The sequence below is a fragment of the Diadema setosum genome, chromosome 12 (genome assembly GCF_964275005.1).
Source record: "Diadema setosum chromosome 12, eeDiaSeto1, whole genome shotgun sequence".
Taxonomy (NCBI): domain Eukaryota; kingdom Metazoa; phylum Echinodermata; class Echinoidea; order Diadematoida; family Diadematidae; genus Diadema; species Diadema setosum.
In genome coordinates, this window is record NC_092696.1 from 23,608,782 (window position 1) to 23,630,409 (window position 21,628).

Here is a 21,628-nt window from a genome sequence, read left to right on the forward strand (position 1 = left end):
CATGGGCTGTATAGACTCGCGGGCTGTATGACTCATGGACATATTTTCAGTGTCGGTCTCGTGGGCCGTATGACTCGTGGGTGTTGGTCTCGTGGGATGTTCCCAAATATTTGATCAATATTGTATATACATCTTTCAGAATTTAGATAAAATATCCGGAGTGTAATTTTGGTTGAGATGGGGATTCAGGTTTTAACTCATGGCAAGATGATTAGAAACCACCTAGGCCTATAAGAAATATTAAAGAGCATAGGGCCACAATTCTAAGAGGACTCAAATGTTTACTGGAGTAAAAAAAAAAAAATAATAATAATAATAATAATAATAATAATAATATCCCAAAACAAAGTGGTCCTAATGAACGGTGGGACCCGTCTTTTCTTATAGGACCACTATATTTTATTTTGTTTGTTTGTTGTTGTTTTTTATGTCTCATCCATTTCAAAACGAATTTCCATCACATAGATTTTTTAATTCCTCTTGGAGTAGTATGCTCTTTAATATTTCATACAAACGGTTTATAATCTCGCAAAAACTTGAATCCGGCCATTCTATACCAAAACTACAACTGTACGCCATCCCCGACGTCTTCATTAGTTATGCATGGTTTGTAGGCCCCGATTGATGAAGTATAAAATAGACCTACATTTGACAGAAAATGTCTTGTCTTATGATCAATGTTTTATTTCATACCATGTCTTGGAAATTGTCTTATTCCCTATCATTTCCTTACAAATGTTAAATTATCACAAAAGTATAAAAAATATTTTGAAATAAAATCGTGATTTGCGATTTCATTGACAGAGTATAGTCCTCTGGGCACCGTTTCATGAAAGTTGTCAGTCTCTGGCAACTTCAGTAATATCCTTGGTTTTGATTGGCTGAGAAGCTCTGGCGTCTGACTGTTACCATGATGATTGTCAGAAACTGACAGCTTGTCAGGGCTGACAACTTTCATGAAACGATGCCAGCATCATGTAAGATATACTGTAGTCACCCCGTATCGACCCGAACGCGTATAAGAAATAAATTGAACGATCTTCGTAAGATCAGCATGATCACAGCGCTGTTCCGTGTTTTTTTGTTTTGTTTTAAATGACATTTGTTATTTCCTTTCTCTTACCAAAAAGATGTGCATTCACAATTATACACAAAATGGTTTTATTGCACATGGGTGAATGCAATGTGTGATGAGATCAGAGCTTGCGAGGAGAAAAAAAAATCTCTTTGGAGAGAGTGGATACGCTTCAAAGATGCTGCCCTCAACGTCTGAGATATGATGAATCTGATCTGAGTTCTCGATCTCGCTCGTGGTAAAATAGCTAGCTAGCAGTAAGCGAGTCGGTTGACGAAGTAAGATTGTTTATTTTGTTTTCTCCTCTTGTTGATTATCGTTGAGATCTCTGCATCGGGAATTTGGGAATCATGCCATTCCCTTCCTACCGTATGTTTGCCGGTTTTCCTTACTTTTACTAGAAGAGCAAGGACTACAGCTGTGAAAAGCTGGGACTATGTAGAATGCCGAGTAGTATTCGCATAGGGACAACGCTCCGTGCGGCTTTCTTGGGGCAAGTATGCTGTGGACAGTGTGGTTGATGATGGCAACGCAAAGCCGAAACTTGCCGCGGAGCATGGCCAGAGAAACAAGGTCTAAACTTCAAAATGAAGCGGCAGCATTACGAGGTAAACTTCTTGGGGCTAATATGCTTTCAGTATCCATGTTGGGCAATATGTCGAATTATAGAAACCCAAATTGCACCAAAATCATTTGACCGAAAGATCGGTCTGTATCTGGTCGTCGGGGAAATGTTCCGCGGAGACTGCGTCTGGCTTCATGGTCACGGATCCCCTCCTTACGGAGGAGAGCGATAACGTCAAAAAATAAAAGACTCCTCCGGACAGACGGATCTTTCTGTCTACAAAATCATAGGATATCATTATCACTTGATTATAGACTAGTCTAGTGAAGTGTACTGACCTAGGCCTATATGCCGGACATGGCTAGTTTTAGACTGTGTAACTGTTAGATCAGTTCGGGAAACCCACTCACAAGGGGGGGCCCCTCCTTATAAGTAACCCGTCCCCCTTATAAGTAACCCCGTCCCCCTTATAAGTAACCCCCGGGGCACCCCTTATAAGGAGTCTCCACGCTTCTTTGCAATGCAACGCGAAAATGAAAGGACTGCGGCAATTCGCTTGATTATGTCCATAATTGAGCTTCACAAGTTTCCTAGTTACGAAATTTGAGCAAAATCGGTTCGAGGCATCATATCTAAAATCATGGATTTAAATGCGATGTCAAACGACCCATGCGAATGCTGAAATGCGAGCGATTACTGGCGTGAGTGTCGCCAGGCGCGGCGGTGCGGCAATGCTTGAGTGCAGACGTGGCGACTGAGTTCATGAGCAGATAAAGGTTGTTTGAGAAAAATGATGAAATAAAACATCTTAGAGTTGTAATGAGCAATGTCATAGACAGCATCTGAACATATCTTTATGTTGGAGTGAAAGAACATCTGAACATTCAAGGAGCATGTTAACATAAAAGTTAAGAACATGGATCCCATAAGAGAGTGATATCTAAGGATTTACAAGAACAATGTTTTTGTAAAAATGCATCAAAACAAAATTATGTGAGCAGGGTTGAGAAACACAAATTTGTCATTTATCATATTTTCATGAAAAATAGTAAAAAGTAAAAATGATGCGGCGTCCAAAATCAGATGCACAGGAGGGAAAGAAAGTGCTTTCTTTTTTGTGCTTGGCCTTATTTCTAAGACTATCATTCTATCAAACTAATGAAATAAACCATTGACACAAAATCTGTCTATACTGTTTTACTTTCTGACCCCCATTGCCCCACTTCTTTCACCCACTTTCAAACAGCTGGCATATCATCAGCTCCAAACTCGACAGGAGGAAGGATTAGAGTCCGTGTTCACTCAACGCTACCTCCTCCTGGCCTACCCAATCAGACTTCTCTTGCAGCACGGAAGTCAACTTCATCGAGTAGTGCGAGCAGTGTCAATGTGAATCGTAACATTCTCCGCACAGTAGGAAATGCTTCATCTGCAAGAGGTCTAAACAAGGCATTTCAGAAACTTTCTATTGATGACAAGAAAAATGCAAAGAGGTAAGATGGGCTTTATAACATACTTCTTTTCACATAAGGCATTGGCAATGAAATTATTGTATTTCTCTTAATGGGTCACTAGTGAATAAACTGGAACAAGGCTCACCATGTATCAAGTTGTCTTCCTAGAAGTGTGCGAGATAAATTGTGCACATACAGTATAATATGTGTTTGACAAAATTTTCAAAAATTCAAGATGTGGGTGGTTTATTACAGTGCAAGTTACTGTATAATTTAGGCAAAATATGACGACACCTCTGTGTACAAAGTGGAGAAATAATCAATTGGAATGTAACATGTATGCTGCTTTGTATCAATATACTTTGTGGTGTCATCTGCCAGAACTCCCAATTTTTGTTGTCATACTTAGCACACCAGGCAAGAGAAGTCAGTCAACATCTGCAGGGAGTAGAGGTGCCTGTAAGAGCCTGGAGGATGTGGCAAGACGGATCCTCCTTAAGAAGAGTAGGAATGTAGTAGTGATGGCCGGAGCTGGCATCAGCACTCCAAGTGGCATTCCTGACTTCAGGTATAGGGGAGAAAGGGTGTGTGTGTGTGTGTGTGTGGTGGGGGGGGGGGGGGGGGGTTGACATGCAGACTCTAGTTGCTACCAAGTAGTAAATGCAAGTTTTTGAATGAGTGGACTACAAGTAGCTATTGAGTCAACAAAGACATGCATGACAGTATACAAATTAGTGATTATCGTTAGCGAGGCAAGGTTCGGCCAGTAAAAATCAACATGCAAATGAGATTGCAGGCTTTTCTTGACCCGTTCTATAAAACAAGTTTTTACATAGATGAATGGATGTAAAGCTGAGCATATGGATGGATTTTGTGTATATATATGAAAGATTTTGATTTGCATATTTGAGGAAATGAATCTGCAAGAAGCTCATATTAAAGTGGCATTCAGAATTCAGTATGTCCAGTATGTCATTGAATACAGTGTGTCCAGTATGTCATTGAGTGGTTCACAATTTACAAGCATGCTTTTCAGTGAACCTCTCAGTTCTTTCTTTTTGTTTTCCTCCAAACATAACTTTGTTATTTGCCGGTATGCATGTATAATTTCGTATTTGTTAACCATTATCTACCATGTAAAGTCGAATACATGCCTATGTTATATCTTCTGATTCATTTCGTGTTATGTTTGACGAAAAAGAAAGAAGGAATGAAATAAATGAAATGAAATGAAATGAATGAAGCAGTGCCTGAGTGTACAATCAAACGAAGGAATGTATGAAGTCGTGCTCCTCAACATTTACGATGCCCACTTTCGGCTCCTGTAAATTTGTTGAGGCCCAGTTACATAACATGTAGATTAAATACAAATGTTTTTTAGTTTTATCTCGGGAAGACATCAGGGCCCACCTACAAGAACTTCGCAGCAGTCTGGTTGAGAAGCACTGTATTAAGGGACTATCGGTAAATAATTATTATGGAGGGACTGACTAGGGGACCAACAGCAGTATACATAGTGTACATGTGTGCTCTATAATGCCCAATAAGTGTCTGCAGGTTCATAGAATATCCAGCATCTGTGTTCTCATTGTCAATATGATTTTCTATATATGCGTGTTCACCAGATCACCTGGTTCAGGACTCTATGACAACCTGCAGCAATACCACATCCCATATCCAGAGGCTATTTTTGACATAGGCTTCTTCCGTAAGAACCCAAAGCCATTCTTTACACTAGCGAAGGAGCTCTACCCATCTGGCAAGTACCGTCCGAACTACGTCCACTACTTTGTGCGTATGCTGCATGACCGAGGCATCCTGCTACGCATGTACACACAGAATATTGACGGACTAGAGAGACGTGAGTCCTTCAAAATGTGAACCACATTATATTTTGTCTGACTGTATTCCCAGAGTTTTGTAGTAAAAGTGCATTACGGTTTCATGCATCCTACTTTCAAGAAAAGCAGCAGTGTTCTCTGTGATATTTTTGTTTCTGTTCAAACTGGCTGCAGATCTTTTGTCATTTTTGCATGTAATCAAAATATGGGCATCTATCATGGACTCTACAACTAGGTTGATCAATTTATAATCGTGATTTTTTTTCCTGTGATACAAATAGGGCATTCAATCAGATAGACAAGCAGCACAAATGTTAGTCATGTGTATAGGTTACAATCAAATTTTATTTGTCATACCAAATTGAAATGCTAATATGTGTTGTTAACGTCTCACAATTTTTTGGTACATGATGGTCAGTGATTCTCTACATGAAAAATACAGTAGTATGGTCCTTAAGACAATTTGTTTTACAAACATCACATTGTATTGAAAATAAAGTGTGAATTATGAAGCTCAAGCTAATATTCTGTTTCATTAGCAGTAACCTGCTTCTTCTGCCATGATGCTCCAAGTACTGTCCAAGATTTTTGTTTTAATGTGAAGCTGTTTTTGGGTGTTAAATGGAGCACTCTTGGCTCTTAACTGCATGCAGCAATACATTCATCCCTTGAGATTGCATTATTAGCAACAGTTAACTTATTCATTCTTTATTCATTTGAAGACTCTTTGATGAAATGCAAATGGAACAATGTTGTTCAAGCAGGCTAGAGGGCAGAGGATGTGCTCTTTTCAGTTCTGTTTTGGTAACATTGATGAATATGATAAAATCTTTTATGTATATGTGTATTTTTACAATACTGCAGAGATTTAAGGTGATTAAGTTTGATTAGCCCTAATTCAAAAATTAAACATAATTAAGACTTAAAACTTTCAGGATATGTAGCCCACATATATGAGAGATAGTGGAGATAAAATCATATGAAACCTTACATTTTTCATGTATATTTTAAACAATATGCCTTAAAAATTGACCAATTTAGGACACCAAATTTGTGACATGATAAGTACCCCTAAGATCAAATGTATCATACTCAACTAAATTATATATTTCTATAAGTGTTTTTGACTGATCTTATTCCAGAACATGCCTATTTGGAATGACATGTAAAGAAAACCCTGTTAATAAACCTTTTTCATTCCTAAAATGCCATTATAAACAGTGCGTAACGCGTGTTACGCTTGGTGTCCACGCGACAACCGTTACACAGAGATCCTAGAAAAGGTTGATCAGAATTCTGAAAATCAATGCATTTTTGCTGTTTTAATGAGCTCAATGGGGGATGAAAAATATGTGACTTTTGTTCCAAAATATTTACATCTTTATGTCAAAATTAACAATGGTAAATCAGCAATTTTTTGGTGTCCAATGTAACCACCGTTACACATGAAGATTTGATCTTTTATTTTGTACATTTCCAATACTATTTACTGGCCCTTCTGATTTTTCTGAGTTCCTTTCCAGGATAGGTATCCAAAAGAAAAGAATATAAATTATATAAAATATTTGGGAAGAAACTATTTGCCTCTTTCTCTTTAGTGTCCAATCGCGACGCGCGTTGCGACACGCGTTATGCATATTTGGAAAATGCCTAAATAAGTACAAACAGTAAAATTCTGCACTGTTATCACAATACATTAGTTACATTATCAACAAATCAAGTTTATAAATATTTTGTGATCAACAATATGTGTTTAAAATTATTTTCAATATTCTATGTAACGGATGTTACATAGGACACCAAGCATTTTCAATGGATTTCCCTATAGGAATGTACACAAAATAACATTTTTCTGATTTAATTTTTTACAGAGCTTTTTTGTGCACTATCTCTCTGTACAACCCTGAATATCAAGAAGTCACTATTCATTAAAATGAAGCTTATTTTGAGGTCATTCTAGTGGAATTTAATTTGTAGTACAATGTCACACTTTTGGTTGCAGTATTGTAAAAATACACATATATGCAGGGTCAGCTTCAAATGTGTTGCGTTTTCAATTGTGTGTATGTGGGTTGTTTTTAGTGGCAGGCATTCCAGGAGAAAAACTGGTTGAAGCCCATGGGACTTTCACCACCTGTACTTGCACCAAGTGCGGCTTTGAACACGATGGGGAAGAAGTGAAGGTAACCTCATTTATCGGTAGTATGATGTTTTGCTACATGTGTTCTTTTGTCCTCTCATTCATTTTGCTACACTGATACAGCCGGTCTGCTATGATTGATATACACATAGTATATTATTTGTCCAAAAATGATGAAGACAGAGAGGAAGATGGTAATTATGATATTAGTGTTTGCAAAACTTTATTAGCATTGTTATTGTTGTTGTTTGCTTGTAAGTATCAGTATCACTTTTTGTCATCATCATTATTGTGGCAGTATTATTCTTTAGCTGTGTAATGAAGTGTATTGCAACAATTTGAGAGAAAAAAAAATCTACATTTTTGGTTGTAAAGAAATGCATCATTATCACATCAATTATTTTTGTATGGAGAAAATCTGTTTGTGATGTAACACCATCATCTGTAACTTAGCATAACAGACTTAACATAACAGACTTGAACTGAAAAACAGTGAAGTAGATCAGTCATAAATGTAAAAATACTGTGTAAATTGAGGATGTAACACTTTCTAAGAACATTTAGTGCTTTAATGATGATTTTAGCTTCTTTACTGTGAATGCATGTAATATCCCTGTTTTTTGCAGGACTTGATTTTTGCTGACAAAGTACCAAAGTGCAAAAGGCAAACCTGTATGGTGAGTAAACGTCAGTGAAAGCATAAAAAACACTAATACAACACTAACTTTTTTTCTTTTTTTTAATTAACACTCAACCTACTGCTTAGAACAGAGGGAAACGAAAGAAGGAGAAAAAAGTGGTAAGGTAATTGAAATTTATGAACATCACACATTTGTCAAATTATGAAAAAATCGTGAATACATGATTCTCCTTTAATTTGTGATATGAAATGCCAAATTCCCCCCCCCCCCACATTTGTCATTGAGCGTAGTAATTTTGATGTTCACAATTGTGCCCCAACCCATTCACCCTACCCACATGTTAGAAGAAAAAAAAAAGCTGCTTATCAGATGGCTGAATCAAGGACAGCACAGTATCCATCATTTTCAAAATGTAGACAAAGGTTTCAATGCGCACTCCATCTGGTAAATAAATTTCAACAAATCCTGTGTATGGTAAATTTTTTAGCTATTCCATGATGTTAAGGTGCTTTATTTAGAGGCAACTTGATGATGCTAATATGATAAGTTTAGAACAGGTTCTTGGAGACTACTAGACAAACAAACAAACAAATAATGATGATAATGCAATTTTCACTATTGTCTCGCTGTTACAGTGCATGAAAGGACGCACCCAGTCCAGAATTTTGTGTTCAAGATTAAGACAGGAAAGTCATAAAGACCACAATGTTAAGAGTCCTACTCTGACATGGCTATTTTGTAATTATAGCAAATAACAAGACTTGTAGTTTGCAAGTACTGATTATTATGCTGTAAACCTTGCTGAAGACAACAAAGCTGATTACGCTTACAATGTATACCATAAATTGATACAATGAAAAAGTCCGGTAAAAATTCTTATGAAACTGTTATGTGTAATGCAACATCCATAGGAGAACAAAGTGCTATGTCAACATGATTTAAAAGTCCCAATCGAGGAAAACATTGTTAATTGACTTGTGTGAATCAGCAGATAGTTTGACTGTGATTTAGAACAAGAAAAAAAAACTCGGAGAAATTGCTGAGCAGTGTGTTTTAATAAATACCACCGTGTGCTTGCAAAGTAAAAACTCACATGCACAAATGAGTGTATGATTGTGTCAAAGGGTGTACAGTATGAATTTGGGGATGTGTTTGATTTCGTTGACATGTCTACGCCTTCAATAATGATGGTCTCTATGAGATCGCTGACTAGGAGAGGGTTTATGGTTGAACTGATTTTGTTGTGTGTGCAGATCAAGATGTTCAGAAAAAAACGCAGGTCTGAAAGTAGGCTAACGTAGGGTACCTATTGAGTGTCACAAGTACACTTGCCCTTCCCCTTATTCAAAGGAGTTTCCCAACTTCAGTTATTTGTTTGGTTGTTGAAAATGATGTGCAAGGTCACTGATATTTCAGGACTGTGTAGTCGGGGGGGGGGGGGGGATCATAATTTGCTGAAAATTATGTCATACACTGTCCTTGTTGATTTAGGTATGTTAGATGAGTGGAATTGTTTGGTACAGGGTCATCAGTAGTTGGTTTAACATATTTCGTCTTGACTCTTTGAATGCTTGATTCTTGATGAGGTAGTCCCTTTGGAAGCTCACATAGAAGGCAATACTGGGATGATGGATGAACTGAGCTGTCGGAAGGAGTGTCATAGTGTGCAGAAATGGTGGATAGACATAGCAGTTAATGTTATTCATAGTAAAAAATGTTAGGTCAAGTGCAAATAAAAACCAATCCAATGTATTCAAATCATATGGGAACCTGCTTGTTGGTGGCTGCATCATTCTTGATGGAGGGGGGGGGGGGGGCATCCCCCTTGAAACCTACTTGAAACTAGATGTTACTTTAGAATTGACAGCTGAGCTGGGCAGGTTGATCCAGACCCTTATCATTCTTGGGTACAAAGAGAACTTGAAGGTGTCAGCAGTTGCTGCAGGAATGAATGTAATTGGAGTCAGAAATGTAATTGAAATAAAGATGTATTATTTACGCAACAGGATTGCCTACATCATTTGGGGGCTTCTGAATGCGATAGGGTTCTATTTCAAATCTTAACCCTAACCAGGCCGGTCTTTTTTGGCTCTTCTGTGGCCGGGGGAGGGTTGAATCAACCCCCGAGATCTTGACTGTCGATCGTGCAGTTGCCATGAAAATTGGCACTTATGTTACCTGGGGCATAATCTACCAAACTATAAAAAAAGACAGTGAAATTTTCATTATATTAATTAATCATGCTGATATATGCATAGAATCTTACATTTTGCTCTAAGTCAGAAAATAAAGCTCCTAGAATCCTAATTTTTTGGTGATAACATTCTTTGTAGCATTCCTGACAATATACTTGAAAAAGAAATCTGGTATCGAAGTTGATATCGTATGTATTGTATTGTTTTATGAATTTCTTATGTATTTCTTTATTTCATTTTTTTTTTTTTGCAAAATTTATGACAGAACCTATTTCAAGCATTAGTAAGTAATTATACTGAAATTAATTGATTTCAGCCAATGAACGTTAAAATAATCATATCTTTTTGAATAAGGTGAGAAAACTCCATTGCATAGACTTTGTACACAAAATCACATTTTTGAGCCATTTTAGGTCTGAGAAGCATGTATAAAAGCTTGTGCAATGTGGTATCAACATTCCTGATTTTTGCAAAAATGGTGTCAAAAGATGTGCGAGACTTAAAAGTAAAAGGTCAGTGAGTGGCGCGGTCAAAAAATTTTGCCTGGCAGAATAGTCATGGAAAATGTCAAGGAGGGGTTGATTCAACCCTCCCCCCCCCCCCCCCCCCCCCGACCATTTTAGGGGAGTCTTGTAAATGAGAGGGCTGTTTACAGAGGTCATCTCTTAAGTAGTGTATTTTCTGTTTGGATTTCTTGTATGCATGTCATTTTGTAATGCGCAGTAGAGTATATCATTATAGTAGCTGCGCCATATAAATGTCCTTTTATTGTTATTGTCATGATGACAATTTCAGTCCTTAAAAGATCTATCATAGAACTGAGTTCTGGATCATTAGATGAAGTGAAACAGGTGTAACTTTTAAATTGAATTTGTTTCTCTATGACCAGCTGCCAGTGACACATTAAAAGTAGTCAGAGAAATGCACTCTGAGGTTTTTGAATTTTTTGCTTCCATCTTTTTATTTCTGCTTCCACCTGTTGCAATGATTATTTGCCATTGTTCATCTTTTTCTCTATTCTGCAGGGTGTGGTCAAACCAAACATTGTCTTCTTTGGTGAGGATCTCCCCAAGCGTTTCTTCTACTACATGAAAGACATGCCCCAGTGTGATCTTCTCATCATCATGGGCACATCACTGGAGGTGAGATGTTAGCTAGAAAACTCATTACCTCATTATCTCATAAACATACTAAAAAGAGACCACCCAAATACAGAAATGGAAAATCATGACTGCCAAATTTGCCTTGTTAAAAGCAGTACCTCATGGTTGTAAACGACCTTGTTAATAACAAGATTTCCTCATATTATGCACAATTATTGTGATATTGAGTGTCCATGGCAACAGGTAAACACCTGCTGCAACACACAAACACAACAGGGCAACTGAACAGCAAATGTTAAGACTCTGCAATTGGCAATCTTTCAAGCTATCTGAGATGTGTTTGGAAAAAGCCATTATTTTCAGGAAATAAGATCTCATTGCTATAATTTGTCTGTATTATTAAGTCATACAGTGCTCATCCAATAATCAGAATCACTTTAGTGGGAACCTTGCTTACATGCAACAAAATTCAATGTAACAAACTTTTTTATGTGTTATTTTGACCACTTAATCAGACCTACAATGTATAAAATCACGATATATTTTGGTTGAAACACTTCTGTTCTCCATCCATTAATGTCTAAAAATGATATTTAAATCCTTAGAAAAAGTCACAGTGATATCATTTCCTCTCTAGAACTGATATTTTCTAATCAATCCCAGATAAATTCTGCGAACTGCACAGTACATGTATAAACATTTGCTGTTGCGCAGTAGGACATAATTGTGGCCGTCATAATGAGCAGCATCAGCTTCAACTCATGCACTGACATGCACTCATGTACCACCCCTTCATTGAGTATGGAGAGTCACCTTCCCCCAAGTATGACCTATACTGTCCCTTTTGTGCGTCTGTACATGTAGTGTGTGTGTGTTTGTGGACATGTGTACACGCACGCGTCCACAAACAGACAGAGAAAGAAGGAAAGATGCTTATGATATATGAGGAAAATATGTTTGTCGCTATTAAAGTGTCATAATGTGCATGTTGTTCAATGGAAACACATTCAAGTAAGCAGTGCTGCTGGATTCTCTACATTGGCAGGGTCATAGGCATCATTACTTGATTTGTACTGTGAACTCTGAAAAGGTTATTTTTTGGATCAAATGAAGAAAGGTTTGTTCTAGTGATGCAGTTGCCCATACTATGAGACTGCTTTGTCCTTTTTATCTTATGCATGTCGTAGCATGTGTGTACTTGAAAGAAAGAAAGATATTATTCAGAGGGGTGAAGGTTCAGGTGCGAGTTTCTTCACTTTGTCTCCCTCTACAGTACAAATCAAATTTGTTAAGATCGCAACTGCTGATCTGTAAATTAACAAACATGTCATGAATATGAATGAGTTTCATAACTGCATATGGTTTAGTGTGATGCCCGCATACTAGGTTTCATGTTGGATGGTTTGCACTGGCCAATACCAGCCACCGCTTATGTGGGGCTCCTGCTTAAACAGGAGAAAATCTGTCCACCAGCCCCTCCTGATATAGCAGTGACCACTGTATCATTTATCTGATCCTAATGAGGAACAAAGCATTGCTGCAGTAAAAATATGGCATGATGATGCGATGACAATATGTGATAAAGATTTGCCACATATAATTTTTTTTTTCTATTTCTGATCACTGTAATAATCCCCCTAAAAAATAAATGGAAATAAAAGAAAATGAAAGTAAAAGAATGATGCATAAAGAAGAGAAATAAAAGTAAATGATGGGGATGACAGTAAAAGTTATGAAATTAAAGTTCATTTGTAAGAAATGGTGAAGTGAGGGTAAATGAGGCAAGATGTGGGAAGAAGTAAAGATGAGGGTATGGCCTGTCCAGAGGAGAATCTGCAGACAAGACGGAACCCATGTGAAGAATAGTTTCAAGTTTCAAGTTTTATTTAACCAATTCATTAAACATTTGACATTTTACAAAAGGATACAGCATTAAGAATAATGAATGGTTTGGGACCCCAAAAGAAGCAGAGCTTGTAAAAAATGAGTCCCGGATAAACATATAAAACAAAACATACTAAAGTTTTAAGCATATTAATAAGAAGTATAATAGTAACATATTTACATAGGACAGATGCAACACAAGCACACATACACACGCACACACACACACACACATTCAATCACACAAACACGTGTCACAAAAACGCTCATGCACATACATGTAGTTCACATGAAATTGCACAAAGATACTTTCTATTTTACTATACTTTTAAATTCAGCTTCCCTGATCAATTCTTGTTTTACAAATTTCCTTCAAGATAGATGCGACATGTACGTTTAATAAACGGATGCTGTATGTATATTACAAGGAACTTTTCCACTACCCAATATCTATTCTCTTTCTTGCCAGGTATATCCATTTGCAGGAATCATGGACTCAGTAAGGCCATTTATCCCCCGTGTGCTGATCAACCGGGAGGCTGTAGGGTCATTTGTGCGCCCTTCCTCTTCCTCATCTGCCATGAATGGCCGATTCACCAATGACCTGGCTGTCACAGGTGACCTCGTTGAGTGTGTGCAGAAGTTTGCTCGCATCCTTGGCTGGAAAAAGGCAATGGAGGACCTTATAAGAGAGAATGAAGCTGCACTGGTATGTCTCCAACAAAATGTCCTCAATGTCTGAGATAAATGTGGTGAGATAAGTTGCCACCATGGCAAGAAGCAGAAGCCATGGTGCATTAGAGTGAGCCAATATATGGCTTATTGGTGAATAGCATCTCTTTCTTTTGCATCAGGCTTGTTGATAATGAGACCACTTGAGTCAGCTACTTGTACGGCAACAGAGTTTTCTCTTCTCTAGTAGAGAGAATTAGTCACTAAGAAAGGATGACTTTAATAACTTATTTGATCAACAGTATATGTATTTTGTAATTTATTGATTATTTGTACTAGTCGATTTATATCTTTGTGTCTCTTGTTAATTGTAAAGGGCTTAGAAGCGTTTTGGTGGTAAGCGCCATATAAATGTTTCATATCATTATCATAAATGTCATGGTATTGAAGATGGTGATTTGTATGGTTGGGATTCAGAGAAGTTGTGATGATACTGAAACTATGTTGTGAGGAATGATTGTAGAGACTGTGAGGGTGATTTACTTATTTTGACTAGAGATTATGAAGGTGATGAAAACAAGTGAGGTTCTTACTGATGATGAGGATTATGATGTAATATGTGATGATGACAACGGTGATGACACAGGGTTCTCGCCAGGAATTTCTCCGCGCTTGTCGGGGATTAATATTTATATCGGCACTTATAAGCGCTTTTCTGGGGGTGGGTACGGGTACGCGAAGCGCGGAAGCCTTCAATACATCACAGATACAACACAGATAAATCGCCGCTAAAATGCCACTAAATGCGACATTTTCACAGAGATGTAATGAGCGTTGTGAGGGGCATATTCTCACAGAAACAATGCAGAAACTCCATACCTTTTGTTGGCAGCAATTCGTAAATGATAAATGAAAGAGAGGTAGGTGCCGATGGTGAAGGTTCCGTTTTCTTTTAGGCCTTTCCTGTTTCACTGCATGACAATATTAACCGTCTCTGCATCGCAACAACGCGCGCCGTGTAGTGTTTTTGCTCCACCACATGGTAGGCCTACTGCATGCAGATGCGCGAGAAGCGAGAACTTTCGGGACATCGTTGCACTTTCCTTTCTGGGTATACTACGGTAGTTTGGCCATGACATCAAAGAGATATCATACAAAAATGTACCTCCCTGATTACACGAGTGATGGTCGTTATTTCGAAGGTTTGTTTAATCATAAAGTGAAACGATTCATTACTGAGTACTTCGAAGGTTCATTCATCGAAAACAACAACAACAGCAAAGGTCCATACTGTAAATGGATGTTCAAAATAAACTAAACTGATTTCGTTTGGAGATTAACAAACATTTTTTCTTTATTATTTTCCGATCAACGAACCTTCAGAAAAGAATCTAGTATCATCGTTATTGTTTCGGAGTAACGAACCCTCAGAGTAAGAAAACTGTAACCGTTTTGGAGCCGTCGTTTTATTCCGAAATTATACTGGCAGAACGTTCGAAATAACAAAGCTGATTTTGTTTGGAAATAAATGAACATTTCTTCTTTATCATTTTCCGATTAACGATCATTCAGAATGAAGAATCTAGAGTATTATTTTATCATTATTCTTTGAGAGTAACGAACCCTCAGAGTAAGAAACCTGTAACCGTTTTGGGGCCGTCGTTATATTCCGAAATTATGCTGGCAGAACGTTCAAAATAACAAAACTGATTTCATTGCAACTGATTGACAAATTGCCCTACATCGACGTAAATAGACACTGAATTGATCAGTGTTTTTTTTAGTAGTAGCCATGATAAAAAAATCATGGGCGTACATACTCGAGCAGGATTTGAACCCACGACCTCCTGATCACCGGACAGGCGTCATCTCCACTAGACCACCGAGCTTTCGCCCGAAAGCAAGTGTTGGTTCTAATCCTTATAGCATGCAGCGGGTACGCCCATGATTTTTTATCATGGCTACCACTAAAAAACACTGATCAATTCAGTGTCTATTTACGTCGATGTAGGGCAATTTGTCAATCAGTTGCAATGAAAACATCTCGACGGAAGAAAATCATGAATTTGAAAAACTGATTTCGTTTGGAAATAAACAAACAAACATTTCTTCTTTATCATTTTCCGATTAAGAATCATGTAGAATTAAGAATCTATAGTATTATTTATCATCATTATTCTTTCGGAGAAACAAACCTTCAGAGTAAGAAAACGGTAGCCATTTTGGAGCTGTCGTTTTATTCCGACATTTCACTGGCAGAACGTTCAAAATAACAAAACTGATTTCGTTTTGAAATTAAGAAACATTTTTTTTCTTTAGCGTTTTCCGATTAATGATCGTTCAGAATTACGAATCCAAGTATTTTATCATTATTCTTTCGGAGTAACAAACTTTTAGAGTAAAAGAAAACTTTAACTGTTTTGGGGCCATCGTTTTATTCCGAAATTTCACTTGCAGAACGTTCGAAATAACAAAACTGATTTCGTTGTGAAATTAACGGACATTTTTTTTTTCTGTATTATTTTTCGATTGATGAACCTTCAGGATAAAGAATTAGGCATTAGTTTATCATATTTCTGTCGGAGTAACGAACCCTCAGAGTAAGAAAACTGTAACTGTTTTGGGGCAATCGTTTTATTCCGAAATTTCACTGTCAGAACGTTCGAAATGACAAACTGATTGAATTCGTTTTGAAATTTACGGACATTTTTTCTTCATTATTTTTCGGTTAACTAACCTTCAGAATATAGAATCTAGTACTATTTCATTATTATTTTTTTCTGTCAGGGTAACGAACCCTCAGACAGGGTAAGAAAACTGTAACTGTTTTATTCCGAAATTTCACTGGCAGAACGTTCGAAATGACAAAACTGATTTAGTTTGGAAATTAACGGACATTGTTTCTTAATTATTTTCCGATTAACAAACTTTCAGAATAAGGAATGTAGTTTTTAAAATATTCTATCATTATTTCTTTCGGAGGAACGAACCGTCAGAGTAACACCGTTTTGGGGCCATCGCTTTATTCCGAAATTTCACTGGCAGTGAACTGAACACTGGCTAACCAAACTGCCTTTTGTGAATGTGAAAAACATTGTTAACTTTCACTAAATCAAGAACTGATCTGGAAGGAGAACAATTCATATGTTACTGAAAATCAAAACTGCATCACAAATATGATATGTATGCCTAGGCTGACATTGCTAAAGAGAATAACATTTCGCTCTCTCCCGTAAATGAAAAAAGAAGAAAATGCTCGACAGTTAAGCGCATGAAATGTCAAAATAATATTTTTTACATTACGTGAACAACCAAACATTCTTTATTACTTTGCTTAAAAACTTATTATGAATAAACAAAGAATGTTTGGTTGTTCACGTCAAAACGTGGGCCTCTGCGTGCGGTATCCATGATTAATTTTACGCGGGGAAAGCGTAGCTCCTTGAAGCAAGAGCGTGATAAAAAAAAATGAATAAACACACACACACACAAATTCATTTTTCACACATTTGCAGTGATTGGGACAGAGAAGGGATGGAAGTACGAAGTGGAAAGGAGAGCAAACATCATATCGGTGAGGGAGGACAAATATTTCAGTAATGAACTAGAAAAGAGAGGGAGGGGAGAGAGAGGGATCAGAACTCCGCCCATCTACGGATCATTATACCTAAATTAAACTATTCCTTGCATTATCAAAATTTCCTAGAAAATTGAATTCAAGTCCGCACATAACTTTTTTGAGTTATCTCACCGAAAAAAAACAAAAACAAAACATTAACCCCTTGGTGGTGATATTAACCCGTTGAGGACGAATCCCGAGTATACTTGGGCAGGTGTCTTTAGGAAATGCGTGTTGTAGCAAAATCAAACCGTCCTCAACGGGTTAACTGATGCTGGTGTAGAGAAAAAAAACAAAGACAGCTTTCTCAACAGATGATTCCTTCTTTCAGTTTATTTTCTCCCCTGTCATTCGTTTTTTTCTCCTCCCATGAACCCCTGCCACGGACGATGAACAAAACGAAAGGTTCCTGACGCTGCGAAAAAAAAAAAAAGAAACACATGCTCGCAGCAAATTATCTACACTTTTCAAGTTGAAGCAAATCAATGTTCGTAATGAAGAATAACAAAAAACACGACCAGAGGCAGTGGGAAACTTGATATCATGGCTTGTGGAAATTTCCACGAAAGCCAGGTGTCAGACAGAGGAATGCCGCGCGTACTCCCACATTACTTCAGTGGTTGTAAACAGCGTGTAAATAGCATGGAAACCAGCTGGGAACAGCGATGAACATGAATGATTAGTCATTTATTTTCTGCCCATGCAGGCCCGTAACTCTGTTGATAATAATAAACAAAGCCAGAAGCATGTAAAGCATTACGTATGTTGAACTTGAAAGACCATCATGACAGAATTACTAATTTCGGCCAGGAGAAGGAAAATGGAATATTCACGAATGATTACGAATCCTTAGAAAGTGAAAAGGCTCAAATGGAATGCATGGCTTTTTTAATAAAAAATAACCCGCTGAAACTACCCCCCCCCCCCAAAAAAAAAAAAAAAAAAAACAATTTGCATTTGCTTACTCCAGCGCACTTTTTTTTTTTTTCTTTTTTAACGAAAGATGGAAGTATTTTTTTTTTCAGCGGCAGTGCTCTGAATGCATCTAATTTCATGTCATTGCCGATGGCCAGCTTCCTAAATGTAAAAGAATTGATACAAACCCTTTCAAAAATATGAAACAAAGTAATAAATTTGTTTTTTTTAAATCCTGGATCCTGGCGGTGAATCCCGGCGGTAATCCTGATCACTACCTAAATTAATCATTTGTTCCTTGCGCCATTAAACCAACCAACTGTTTCATCCTAATCTGTTCCCAAATTTTGACTTATTTTGCGAATAGAGAGATAGACAGGCAGACAAACGAACAAACAAACCAAAGCAGCAAAAAATACAACCTTCTTTGGCGGAGGTGGGCATGCATTTCATATCGTTTGTTTTTGCGTAACCCGACAACAAGCGAGCACTTGTCGGCCTCCCTCGGCCTCCGACCCTCACTTTTTGACCTCTCTCTCCCTCTCACATGCATACACATGTACACACAAGACGCGAGTACTGGGGTGGGTGGCGGGCCAAGGCATGCAGGCGGCTGTATGTGGCTAGGTGCAACTTCACACAAATTGCATGCTGTGTGTGTGTATCCCGAATCAGATATGTCAGTGAGCGAGTGTGTGGTGTGCTATGTAGAGCCGCGTTGTTGTGATCTGTGACTGTGTGGATAACTTTTTGCGCTTGTAAACTGCTGCTCCTTTCAACATCTAGCTTCTTTTCTAGCCAGATAATCAAGAGAAAAAAAGGCGAGAACTTAGCTCGTCCAAGCAAGTTCACGCGTGGTACACTTGTATCACCCTTGTCGGCAATTGTTTCTTCGAAGCGCACGCTTGTCGGCGGCGACAAGGGTGATATACGCTGGCGAGATCCCTGATGACAATTGATAAAAATCAAATTTTTAACCCATTGAGGACGGGCTGATTTTGCTACAACACATATTTCCCATAGACATTTGCCCGAGTATACTCAGGACTCGTTAAAGGAGATATTAGTGGCTTAGTTCAATGCTCTGATCAGGGTACTTGCATGGAATCTTGAATATCATTGAGTTTGTTAAAACTCATGAAATCTTAAACATTAAATGAGTTTTTCAAACTCCTATGGTTTGAATGCTGGTACTGTACTTAGAAAATCAAAGCAAGAGCTTCATTTAGTGAATAGCTGGAAAAGGATACAATCATTAAATGTTGATGATCATTGGAGGAGCCTGTTTCAGTACAAGTACCATATGTAGAGTGGAAAGCATAGAAATACTAGTGGGTAGTGCATATGAAGCAAAATAAATGCATTGATTGCTGTCTTATCAAGGCTTCAACCAAGTCACCTTAAGCAATGATGATTATGATGATTTAGTATGCTATTTGCTGTCTGTTTGAATTCTGGACAACTTCCAGGATGAAATGATAGCTGCAGCTGAGGCTAGGAAGGAAAAGCGAGAACAGGAGAGAAAGGAGTCATTACCACCCAAAACCAACAGCCTGAGTGGAAATGGGATCAGTGGTGGTAGTCTGAACTCAGGCCCACAGCGACTCACAAATCTACAGCGTGACCAAGACGGCAGCAACACACGCAGACTCCACACTGCTCCAGATGGCCTCAACCGTGCAAACTCAACGGTGCGATCTGCTTCTTCTAGCAATGCCATCAAGGAACCGACCTTGCATCAGAGATCAAAATCTTCAGTAAGCCAGCGGTCCTCAGTTACGCTACCAACAATCAGCAGTAGAAACAGGAAAACAAGCAATGTGTATCGCACAAAGACAGTTGTGTCATCAGATAGTAGTGAGACGTCATATAGTGAAAGCTCAGAGGATGACTCATCAGACAGTTGATGCTGAGGCATTGGCAATGCACACCTGAATGCATCAACATGTATGCAGCTGAAATCACATGACTTTCAAGTAATTCTGAATGTTTTATTCTTAGCAAGGAATATTAGTACACCAAAACAGGCATGCTGAATTGGAAGAGTTCTGTATTTTGAATATTTCTGTGGAGTGTAGGAAGATGTAGGATTATTTTTCAGTGTGAAAAGAGGATAGAATATTTAACAGTGTGTATGCCTGTAATTGTGCTTGTTATTATTTGTAAAGATGTCATCTGAACTATGCCTTATATTCTGCCAGTTAAGGTGTGGAGTGATATCCAACAGAGCATGGTTAGGAAATTTCACAAATTGTTACAAGAATGTGAGGGTTATTAGCAGTCAAGCTACATGCAAGGTTGAGGAGTGCTTCCTGCTTTCTTTTTGTTTGCTTTTTATATGTGTCTGTCCTAAACTGTACTGCAGTGGGATTTTTCACATGTGGGAGACACATTTCTTTCATGATGCAACTTTGTTGAGTACCCAAACAAAAAATTTGTAGCGAGAGTAATGGTATTATGTTTCATGAGTATCTGACAATAGGCAGTGGAGTGTTCAATGTAAAGAAATGGAACATTGAGAACATCTTCACTGTGAGTAGTGAGAATCGGGTCAGTACAAGGATGAGTGTGGGTACTGTAGGTTAGAGTCAGGACAAAAATAGGATTTAGGGTGGGATTTCACAGAGCACGCGAACGATTTGCGAATGACGCGAATGGCAAAATCCAACATTCGCATTTTAGTCTGCAAAAGATCGCCAAACAAACGTGAGGGTTCGGAAGCGTCGTCAATTGTTCGCGAATGTCGTTTTTACTTCGGCGAGAATTTAAAAAAAGTTTGAAATTTTTCGCGAACCTTTTCCGCACACTTAGTCGGGATTTGCTCGTGAATTGTTCTCGAAAGTGTCTTTAAAGCTTCGTCATATGCGCAAGACCTTCGCAAGACACGCGCGATGTTCGCAAAATGTTCGTGAAACCCCAAACAGACTCCGAAACTTCTGAGAATGTCTCGCGTATGTTACGCGAAATCTGCGAAGTTTTTCCGATCATTTTACGACGTAATCGCAAACTGTTCGCGTACCTTTTGAGACATTCTCGCGAACGTTTAGCGCACGTTTGGGGGATGTATGCCCTGTACGTTTTCTGCAAATAGAAATCGTAGCATACATCTAAACATCAAATAATTAGTAACAACTATAGTAACAAAAGAAATTATAGACTAGCAAAGAGAAAGAATATTTGATATACAAAAAAAAATCGCAGAATATACTTAAAATCAATCTTAAGTATGTAAATTTCATTTGAACTATAGAGATTATGTGTTGGAGGAACTGCAAAAAAAAAAAAAAAAAGATCAAATGCTTTACTAGTGGAGATATACGTCCTAGGGGAAAAAAAATGTAGGCAAACACACGATAGAGAAATGAGAGAAAACGAAAAGAGAAATAGAGGAAAGAAAAAAAATCAACTCAAGAAAGCTGATTTGAGTTGATTTTTTTTTTATTGCTTCCACCTCTCCTTGCTACATTTTCTCTCATGATTATTGAAAATTTTTCGTTGTTCGCATTTCCGTCGCGTGTTCTTCG

The 21,628-nt window shown here is 37.9% G+C and overlaps 1 protein-coding gene across 1 annotated transcript; it reads left to right on the forward strand.

The window, feature by feature from the left end:
* The first annotated feature begins 1,497 nt into the window (after nt 1-1,497).
* Nucleotides 1,498-20,011, forward strand: LOC140236056 (NAD-dependent protein deacetylase sirtuin-2-like). Its single transcript, XM_072316029.1, has 9 exons — nt 1,498-1,683; nt 2,887-3,133; nt 3,504-3,662; nt 4,720-4,955; nt 7,018-7,118; nt 7,702-7,752; nt 10,937-11,053; nt 13,368-13,607; nt 19,574-20,011. The coding sequence occupies exons 1-9, from the start codon at nt 1,575-1,577 to the stop codon at nt 20,009-20,011; spliced, it is 1,698 nt and encodes a 565-aa protein (XP_072172130.1). The 5' UTR covers nt 1,498-1,574.
* The last annotated feature ends 1,617 nt before the right edge of the window (nt 20,012-21,628 follow it).

Excerpts from the sequence above, each read along its gene's own strand:
- LOC140236056 (XM_072316029.1), top strand. The coding sequence starts at position 1,575 with ATGCTGTGGACAGTGTGGTTGATGATGGCAACGCAAAGCCGAAACTTG. Across the intron at positions 1,684-2,886 it reads TGAAGCGGCAGCATTACGAG|CTGGCATATCATCAGCTCCA; the intron begins GTAAACTTCTTG and ends ACTTTCAAACAG. Across the intron at positions 13,608-19,573 it reads GAGAGAATGAAGCTGCACTG|GATGAAATGATAGCTGCAGC; the intron begins GTATGTCTCCAA and ends GACAACTTCCAG.